This window comes from Dipteris shenzhenensis, chromosome 30 (assembly GCF_047967505.1).
Source record: "Dipteris shenzhenensis isolate YYH24624 ecotype China chromosome 30, Dip_SZ_1.0, whole genome shotgun sequence".
NCBI lineage: Eukaryota > Viridiplantae > Streptophyta > Polypodiopsida > Gleicheniales > Dipteridaceae > Dipteris > Dipteris shenzhenensis.
The window spans coordinates 20,499,731-20,510,132 of NC_141625.1; the positions used below are offsets into that span (position 1 = coordinate 20,499,731).

Here is a 10,402-nt window from a genome sequence, read left to right on the forward strand (position 1 = left end):
CCACTGGATAGAAATGGCATGTCGATATGGCCCTTGTACCTAAAGGGGACCCCTCAAGGGCCATATCATCCATTGCATTTTTCTTGATAGATTTCCCTCTGTTTTCCAATGCGCTGGTCGTCATAGACCTCCTCCTCATACGTAAAAATAGGTAACAAAGCTATAACTCCAAGAACCAGCGTTGTGGTCTCTCCAAGACAACCTTGATGCTCAAAATGCTTCAGGGATTATCCCTTGGGGGAGTAAAGGGTCTACTTCAACCAAGATACCTCTAGGTTACACCAAAAACCAGCGCAGTGGTCTCTCCAAGCTAACCTATGATTTGCATTAGCAAAAGGCTGCACGATGACAGGTGGTCAAAAGCTAAAGACTGCACTGTGGCGGTGTTTAGAATGATAGATTGCACCTCATTATTACACCAAGAATCAGCGCCATCATCTCAATATTAAATATCATTGCCCACTAGTACCACCACAAGCACATTTACACATCCTCATACTCATGTCCATGACCATAACAAAATGCTACATATCATCTCAAGGATACATATCAACTGCTCATTACTCGCATTAGTACCATCATAAGCACATATACACATCCTCATGCCCATGGGTCAACATTTGCTTGGGTGTAGCCAATCGCGAAACTATTTTTGGGGCCATTTTGGGGCCACGACACCCTGGGTGAATATTTGAATTTGAGCGAACCCGTGCTCTCGTTGAAAATTTTCGCGACGTCATGATGGTGCACTGGCGTAATAATGAGACGCAATCTATTTTTTCCGAACACCGCATAGCTGGACACATGGCAGCTCTACACTACATCATGCATCTCTGCACTGCTTCGTGCAATGAAATCTCTGGCCTGAGCCGCTTGACCACTTATCATCATGTAGCCTTTTGCCATTTTTGCCACCTGTCACTTGGCACCGCATCCATGCAAATCATTAAAATTGAAGATTGGCTTGGAGATAACTGATGTAGTTTTCCCTATAATAAAACAAAAAGTAGTTAAAACATTAAAGGGACGCTTGTCTCCCTCTTGTTTCCCACTTAAGACAAACAAGAAAGGCTGAATGTAAATTCATTGTCATTATGGATAGTACAATGTGCTCATCATTGAATTCATAACATCTCCACATGAGTATATTATGTGCATGCCCCCTCATTTTCAAGCTTCATTCCTTCTAAGTGCATAGTTATTAGGTGAATGTATTCATATTGTAAGTATATACATATAATAATGCATAAGACAGACATGGCATGAGAGAGAATGGTCATTTTAATGTAAATGGGAGACCATTTTTTATCCATGAGATGGGGTGTTGAACATGAACACGAACACGAACGCAAACACACACACACACATGCACGCACGCATGCATGCACGCATGTGCACACACACACGCACGCACGCATGCATGCACGCATGTGCACACACACACGCACGCACGTGCGTGCACATGGATGCGAAAGTGTGTGAGATTTCACGAAAAAGTGTAATTTATTTTTTTCTTTTTTTAATGTGTGTGTGTGTGTGTGTTAGTGTGTGTGTGTGTGCGTGTGTGTGTGTGTGTGTGTGAGAGAGAGAGAGAGAGAGAGAGAGAGAGAGTGAGTTGTGTGTTAGTGTGTGTGTGTGTGTGTGTTTGGCTTCGTTTAAATCTGTCTTTTACTGATACATCCTAGATTGTTACAATCGTATTGAAGTTGATCGTGCATAGTATTTTGGAAGAATGTTTCCTCTGTGTATGCATTTATTTGCCTGCAGTTGGTCAAATGTGTGCCTATGTGGATGGTTATACAAGCAACTAGAATGAGCTGCTGCCAAAATTGACTTGGCAAGTACTAAATGCCAAGCGATGTTTTGCACATCTGTTGTTTTTCTGTGCATGCGCGGAGGAGGATTTCATTTTCCTCTTCCCTCTTTGCTGATTTCATCCTCATCTTCCCTTGCGAGCATCCAATTTTTCCACCAACCGTGCAACATCTATTGTGGATTGATGGACAAATTTCTGTATGCATCGTACATCAAGATCTTGCAGATTTATACGCCGTTCTACGTTGCACTGCACATCATACATTCACGCTGCACTCATGCAGATTGCACTGAAGGAACACAGAGCAAGTGTCTGGCTTTATCCAATGCTCTGCTTTTGTGGACGTTGAACATTCATTTTGCAGCTCACCGCTTTTGGAAGTTGAGGTACTTTATGGAGAATGCAAATACAAACGCGAATAGTATTACCATGCCCACGTGGACACCGGCTACTGCGCCCAAAAAGTCATGGCGGAAACCAAAATATTCTCGGAGATATTCTGTTACCGTCTCCCTCCCAGTCCCAGGTACGTCAATTACGCTATCGAGATCCCCTAATTGAGAAGTGATTAAACCATATAATGTCCATGAAACAGGGTTACCCCAGTAGTACCATCTCCACCAAATAGGAATTCTCTGAAATGCCAACAGGCATTGTTAGAAACAAATTCCGGGGACAACTCCAGACTAAATATCAGAACTGAAGGCATCAGAGAAAAGGATCGAACTTACAGGCTGCGGGATCATGAAGCCCGAGAAGAGATTCCAAAGGCTGTAGAAAGCTGCTGAAATGATAGCAGCGAATGAATGGTTTGGTGTGATTGCGACAATCATCATGCCATAGAAGGTAAAGTACACGAATGAACAGAACATAAAGAAGAGGAACCAAAAAAACTTGACCGCTGTCCATTGGAAGTTCATCATGGAGTAAACTATCAATCCATAGACAAAAGTCTGCACTAAGTTATAGGGGATCTCAACAACCACCTGCATGAAGTTTTTTAAGAAGGCATTTCAAATCTCTGGATGTGAAAGAGTTAAACGTCGATGCTCCAAAGGTCGAGAGAGGGTGAACGTGACCATGCCAACAAACCGATGATACTATGGCTGTCTGACAACATTACAAAGCTAGAGGTAGCGCACCTGTCCAAAAGCATAAGCGAGTGGAGAATACATTCCAGCTGCCTTCTCACGATAGAAGACAGTTCTTTCAACATCTACAACTGGCTGAATTATGTTTGCATTGGTCGATCCAAGAAACAGTGTAGCCGCATACATTGCACCCATGACATTGGCTATATCTTGCTGTTGAGTTCTGAGTACACAAAGCACAGCAGGCTCCTAAGAAAGTATCTCAAACAGGCACAGCGCATTCTACTTTCTGCCACAGGTTCTTGCAACAGCTCGACCATACTTGAACATAAGGCAAGCCTACTTACGTTTTGGAACCAAGGTCCCAGAAGACCGTTCCAAACAAAATTGCGATCACGGTTGTGAAGAAAAGCCGCACAGCATTGTATTCTGGATTGCGCCAATATGACCAGTGTTGCTTCCAAAGACAGGCAATACACTGCACTGCAAAGCTCTGAGAGTACTTGGTTGGAAAGTACAGGTCCTTCGATCCCGGAGCTGGTGCACTCAATTGCTTAATAAGTTCTCTGTTGCGTCTGTAACAGAGTAAAAGCGAGCTCAATCTTAGATTCAGAGGTATTGCTTTTATTCTTCTAGACTTAATATAATGTCTATACAGTGGCATGGTCACATACGCATCTAATAGGGGAGGCACTTACTGGAAGAGAGGTGAGTCTTTGTATATCTGAGCAAAATCAACGCCAAGGTGAGCCTCGGCTGCTGGTGAGCTAATGTCCAACATCCATGTTGCTGGATTGTAACCGTCCTTAATCTTGGGAACACCAGGTATTGCCTGTGGAGGTAGTAAGATTACGGTCAGCACTGGATTTCGCACGACACTGGACAGATGCTCACAGAAATTCAATACTGTTCAAGATCTAAATATTGCTTACCTCAAAGTATTCGACAAGTTTGTGAGAGTGGTGGCCGAGAGGCCCAGTGTAAATTACTTGCCCTCCACGCTTCATTAAGAGCAACTGCAAGCAAGATCACAGCCACTTACGTTAGGATAAACTCCACAAGAGATCAAGACCCATTTGGAAGAACTTGAGACCTTAAACTCTGCCTTAAACACTTCATGTGATCAATCTCATGTTCCCAAAATTCCAATCCAATCCTTCATGTGTGAGCCAAATCTACACTCCAATGACCATGTATTCAGAGACAATGGATTATGTTGCGTATATGATGTTACAAATTTAGTCCCCACCTAGCAAGCTATGCACTGTGAAGAACTCAATTATGCAAACATGTTCATATACCTCATCAAATGCTTCAAATATATCAATGCTAGGCTGGTGAATTGTGCAGACCACAGTACGCCCAGTATCCACGGTGTTACGAACAGTTCGCATGACAATTGCAGCAGCCCGTGCATCCAATCCAGAAGTTGGCTCATCCATGAAAATGATGGAAGGATTTGCAACAAGCTCCACAGCAATAGTCAACCTTTTGCGCTGTTCAGTTGAGAGACCATTAACCCCAGGAAGGCCAACAATAGCATCCCGAATCGGATTGAGCTCTACGAGCTCCATAACCTCATCAACAAACATCTGCAGAATATAACAAAAATTTTAATAAAAACTCTTTATGCTTATGATACCAAATATACAGTATGTATTTGGCTGTACATTTTTCTCACGCTTTCAAATGTGATTCTTACCATTCGCTTGTGTTCATCCACTTCTTTGGCGAGTCGAAGCCATGCAGAATATATAAGAGATTCCTTAACAGTGACATTCGGTGAATGAATATCATTTTGTTCACAGTACCCTGCAATACGAGCAAAAGTTTCCTGATTCTTGCGATACCCTGATATGGTTATATTACCCTCAATGTACCCCCCTGTTTTCCGTCCAGCCAACACATCCATCAAAGTTGTTTTTCCAGCACCACTGACGCCAACCAAAGCTGCCAAAACGCCTGGTCTGAAGGAGCCACTCACGCCCCGCAGTAGTTGTAGCCTCGGCTTGGGTACTCCTTGCTGACTCATTTCCTATAGTGTAGCACAAAGTCAGCTTTATAAATGCCATGCTCAAGACTCGTGAAAATCAGTTTTACAAATAAAATTGATGCACAAAAACTTACAGAAGGCATATCAACATAGTAGTTAATGTCATCGAAAGCGATGGCCAATGGCTGAAAAGGTAAAACCATGCCCCTATTTACAACTTCCACAGCTTCTTCATTGACAGCCTGTACACGGTCAGAACCTGAACTAGACAAATGGCTCGATCTTTTTCTCTGTATTTCAATGCCTGTCAAATCCAGACAATCTAAGATAAGAGAATTCGCCTACTTATAGATGAATGAAAAGAAAGATTTAAAGACGGCTGACAGAAGGGCAAGGACAAGGTGGTCCAGACCTTCTGTAAGCTCTTTTGCATGGCTTGAGAAAGACTGCCTCTTTGATCTCGACTGTGATAGACGCAATGAATCACCAGTCTGATTTAAATGTGTCTCTTCAAGAGCCTCCTCTGAAATAATGGCTTGTGGTCGGCCAATAGCTGCAGCATTAGATACAGGTCACAGAAACTTAGACTCTTTTTGGACACAACTGCTGGAGTAATTAATAAAGATGCTTCAGCTCTGGGAGCGAGAAACACACAGTAGCATGTATATTAAAATGTTTTGTCCCTTTCTGTACTGTGCCTGCAAGATTGAATAAAGGAATAGAAGTAGAGTCTCACGATTCAAATATGCCAAAGCGAGGGTGTACAAGACATTGAAGAGCACCGTAAATCCAATCAGAACTCCAATACTGAGCCAGTACCAATAATCCTCAGTAAAAATTCCACGCTCCTTCAGTACAGCTTTGCCGACAGTTTGTGCAACTGTAGTATCATTATAAGGCTGAACAAAGACAGGCTGGTCATCAGTTTGGAAGACCATCACTATGCCATATTCTAATGCAAAAAAAATAAACACAAGAACAAGTAACCAAGTTTCATCAAGCTGCCTATAGTTTAAGAAAGGAAATTCTCACACACCAAGTTCCAGCGAGGTGCTAAAAATTCGTTCACAGCCAGTGCGTTCTGTCCATACATCATGGGTGAGATCCAGTATCCCCAAATCCACCATTTGTGTATGTTTTCTGTAACACATTAAAGTTCTGAACTATTAGTTTTCTTCTAGGTGACAACAACTCAGTCTGGTTTGAAAATAGAAAAACTCTTAGGCTCAACGAAAGCAAGGCTTGCATACCTCTCGATATAACAAATCCTCCTAGGACAAAGACGACCATTAGTGCAAAGGAACCAAATGTATTCGCTACAACCATGCTTCTTCCAACAGCACCAAGGAAGCGGAAGAGTGCATAGGCCATTTGAGAGATCACAAATAAGAGCAAGAACTGACGAAAAAACCTGAAATGCAGAGAAACAAGCTAGTGACCATTTTGACCACAGGTAATACATGAATCCACAGAAAAGTACAAGCCTTACATTCAGCAAAATGTGTAGAAGTTCTTGCAGACCTGCCGGCTTCAGGAGCGAATCCAATGGTATAATACGTGAGACAAATCCAGATTCCTGATTCCAATATGGATAAAGGTATTCTAGTGATGAAAGTTGGAATCGATGCAGCCCACGCAGGGTAGAACAGTTGATCCCTTTGCTTGTAGAACACAGGAAGGCGACCAACCGCCATCGAAAGCTCAGCAAATCCATTGAACATTACGTTTACCAGGCCAAAGAAAAGGGCACCCAAGTATAGACTTCCATCTGTGATGTTGTCTGGATGTAGTTTTGTTCGAAAAAATACAGTCATTGTAATCAAAGATACCACCGATATCTGAAACGTGATGGCACAATCATATCAGATAATATCTCTAACTGGTTCAATCGCTATCTAAATAATAGAAAGCGTTATCTAGAAAGGGTCCCTCGTACATATTGTTTATCTTTCCATATTGAACTGCTAAAATTTTCCCATATTGAACAGGTAAGAGTATACCTGAACAGTCTTGAAGATATAAAGGAAATTGTTCCGCTTCATGAGCAGCAACTCCCTCCAAAAGCAAGCCTTGAATAAGTTCCACTTGTCAAGTCCATATTTCTTCATTGAAAGAGATGCCGGATGACTGAGTGTTTTATCAAACGGTATTGCCAGATCTTCTTGAATCCGCTCACCCACATGGAAAGAGGAGAAACCTTCTCTGAACTCTTTTACGGAGACGAATCGGTATGGCTGGTTACGGTTAGCCCAATATTGTTCTTGATCCTTCCTTGAAGTAACCTACATACGAGGGGAACATCGAGAGTCATCTAAACGATCAAGTTCAAACCATTAAATTTGCTACTATTCCACACAATACGGGAGTCTATATGCTCTCTGAATTGTCTACTTCTGATCACAATAGAAAAAGACTTAATTACCTCCTGCAAAAAATCTGCCACGTTTTTTCTCTCAGGACACTTGAAACCCATGGCCTCAAAGAAGTCAAGAATCAGATCTCTAGGTCCTTGATAAACAATGTGGCCTTCAGAAAGTAAAATAACGTCATCAAATAGGTCAAACGTTTCTGGAGCAGGCTGCAGAAGTGAAACAACCATCGTCCCATCCAGCAGATGCACAGATTGCCGTAAGCATTTCACAATCTGATAGGTTGTTGAGCTGTCCAGTCCAGTTGATATTTCATCCATAAACAAGGCCCTGGCAGGTCCCACTAGCATCTCGCCTAAATGGAAAATAGAGAATAGTAGCCTTAATGGGGGATGGAGATTTAAAGAATCCAGCATGTTCATTCAATATGTTGAATGCAAAAAAGGATAACGATCATACTAGTTTCAGGATCTACTTCTCCAAATTCTTTTCTGAGATTCCATAATCAAAATGTTGAATTTCTGATGAGGTGTTTAGATTCGCTTACCAGTTGTCACCCTTTTCTTCTGCCCTCCAGAAATGCCTCGCAGCATCTCATTACCAACCAAAGTATCCGCACATATGTCAAGGCCCAAAATCTGTGACATGGAATAGGTAATCATATGATTACAAGGATGTCAATTTTGAGGAAATCCAGAAGCATGGAAAAGGTCCTTATTTATAATTCTGATTGTCTGAGTTGGTGCCAAACACGTATGAAGCATACATAGTACAAACCATACCTTCATCACATAGTCTGTGACAATACTGGTCTCTAGCCCTTCCATGGAAACTGCCTATAAAAATCAGCATCTCAACGTGTCAGGAGCTTAGATTTCAAATGCCTCTGACTATGAGAACCTAATAATCCAAATCAGAAACTTGATTGTACCTTCATCAAGACGTCAAGATCAGGATCTGGTTTTATTCCAGCTTCTTTTTCTCTTCTTGAAAGCTCCACTAGCATTTCTGCCATAAAAGACAGTTGTTTAAGGAAAGAATTACAGTTTGTATCGCTTGCATGCTTAAATTGTGATGACAGCCCTGGCTACAAGAGTCCACCAACACCTCAGCAAGGAAATACTTACCGTATCTTGTCCCCACACCCTGGCAACGACCAGAAAAGTCAAGTGTTTCACGGACAGTCATTTCACCGGTTTGTCTGTCTTCCTGACTGATGTAAGCTGATGTTCTTTGAGGGACAAATTCAGAAAATGCATGCCCATTGTAGGTTACCTGCCCTGAAACCTGAAATGAAATTCCCATGTAAACATCTGGAGCTATAGAACTCACAAAATGCTTTCCTCTGCAATTAAGTTGGAGCATTTTGAAAAGTATGCAACTGAAAATCACAAAAAGCTATTTGTACTAACCCGGAGTTCAGGGTCAAGCTTTCCTGCAAGAGCCAGCAGGAAAGTTGTTTTTCCAGAACCTGGAGGCCCTAGGAGCAGCGTCATTCTGCTCCAAAAGTAGAATAGGTTATTCAAAAGCAGCCTGCTTTAAATAACATGAAGCTGGCTCTCTGTCATTGTTGAATGTGATTTTTTGCCACCAAGCTAGTAAAGGAAGTAGTCTTGAACGTACCTGGAAGGCTTCAGAATCCCACTGACGTCATTGAGAATGGTTAATTTTCGTTTCCTTGTCGGTATGAGGTGAATTTGGCCGAGGAGCCCCTAACGGAAAGTGAAATAGAACGCCGACAGTCAGCAAAGCAGTGTGATATGACTGTCGATACACTGTACATTGATTTGCTTTGGGGGGTCAACTAATTCTATAGTATTCATGTCGAAATTTGAAAAGCGTGGTGGCAGATCGTGCAAGAAAGCATATACCTCTATCATGTTCACGGTATAATTGAATAGTGTTGGGAGGGCTCTACTCCCAACGTACGCATCTGCTTCAACAGATAGGTGTTCGAATCGAACTTCTATTTTTGGAAGAGAGATACCGACCCTGCGTTACATAAGAGTTTTGCTCGGTTAGTTTCAGCAGGACTGACGAACAGTAAGTAGAAGAAGTTCGTGATCATTTAGTCATGAATCAAATTAAGCCTTCCGTTTCGTCAAGGTCACACATCACGGACCGAAAGCGTCTTCATCGTTGAAGGAAAAAACTTCGTAGATGTTAAGGCGTACTTTGAACACGCAGGGCATCCAGCGTCGACGGAAGTTTAAAATCTAGAGCATAGCAGGAATCATAGGGGCATTAAATCTTGCCCACTCCAGACAAGTAAGAAGCCAGCTTACAGGTCGATTCTATTCCTGAGCTTGGTAAGTAGACGCTCATTGTCTTCATCTGCGACGCGCAAGACCTTATCGAGTAGCTGAAGTCTCTCGGCATGCCCGAGCTTCGTTACGTCCACCTCCGCATGAATCACCTCCCCGGTGTCTGAGACATTCTTGAGGATGCCTGTTCGCAGGCGGTCATAGGTGGGGAGCTTTTGGATGGCAGCCCATTTGAGGGCCTCTTCGTGGTCGACGACGAGCTGGCGGCGGAAGCGGGAGGAGGTACGAGCGAAGACGTTGGAATCGGGGTCGGGGTCGAAGAGGCGGTGGCTGGCGGCGCGGAGGGAACCAGAGAAATCGTCATGGGAGGGGACTGCAGTCATGGGTACTGTCGAAGGCGAGGGATGAGGTCGAAGAGAGAAAGAATGAGCGATATAAGAAGAGGGAGGGAGGGAGAGGAGATGTAACAAGCAAAGAGCAACTGTCCATATTTATATAGACATGGCGGATATCACAGGTAACAGTTGTACAGACAAAGATCTCATGTGTCAGCTGAAGTGTTTGGACGTTGATGACGTCACCCCTGCATCAGAATCTCGCATCTAGATCCCCAGACTCCGTTTCCCCCAGTCGCCCCGCGCCACGTCGCGCTCGTCCCCCCTTGGGGTTCCCAACACGCCCCCACTTAATTTGCTCGTGTCGTAGTTCAGTTAGTCAAAAGTACATGACCTTTTTGTGACTGTCTCCGGAAAACTAGTCACATATACTTTAAAGTTCCGTGCCTCGCAAGCCTTTTAGTACCTTGCCTGGCAAGCGTACTGTAAACCATTTTCATTTGCTAAGAAATGTCTATATCTCTACTTTGTATC

At 43.0% G+C, this 10,402-nt stretch overlaps 1 protein-coding gene across 23 annotated transcripts; it reads right to left on the reverse strand.

Annotated features, from left to right (window-relative positions):
* Positions 1 to 2,181: 2,181 nt before the first annotated feature.
* LOC147881823 (pleiotropic drug resistance protein 1-like) lies at positions 2,182 to 9,916 on the reverse strand. Of its 23 annotated transcripts, XM_087401350.1 has the most exons (25): positions 9,555 to 9,916; positions 9,141 to 9,261; positions 8,893 to 8,981; positions 8,682 to 8,766; positions 8,397 to 8,556; positions 8,201 to 8,277; positions 8,052 to 8,105; positions 7,817 to 7,907; positions 7,323 to 7,624; positions 6,901 to 7,182; positions 6,422 to 6,738; positions 6,151 to 6,311; positions 5,937 to 6,040; positions 5,637 to 5,799; positions 5,388 to 5,453; positions 5,299 to 5,322; positions 5,035 to 5,222; positions 4,610 to 4,942; positions 4,209 to 4,499; positions 3,840 to 3,923; positions 3,606 to 3,739; positions 3,255 to 3,482; positions 2,959 to 3,130; positions 2,548 to 2,802; positions 2,182 to 2,451 (listed from the first exon to the last, which is right to left on the reverse strand). In XM_087401350.1, the coding sequence occupies exons 1-25, from the start codon at positions 9,914 to 9,916 to the stop codon at positions 2,182 to 2,184; spliced, it is 4,413 nt and encodes a 1,470-aa protein (XP_087257476.1). The 23 variants fall into 23 exon arrangements, with proteins under 23 accessions (XP_087257476.1, XP_087257481.1, XP_087257478.1 ...); XM_087401355.1 differs by lacking the exon at positions 5,299 to 5,322 and having other exon boundaries at positions 5,035 to 5,159; positions 5,376 to 5,453; XM_087401352.1 differs by lacking the exon at positions 5,299 to 5,322 and having other exon boundaries at positions 5,035 to 5,188; positions 5,366 to 5,453.
* Between the last annotated feature and the right edge of the window lie 486 nt (positions 9,917 to 10,402).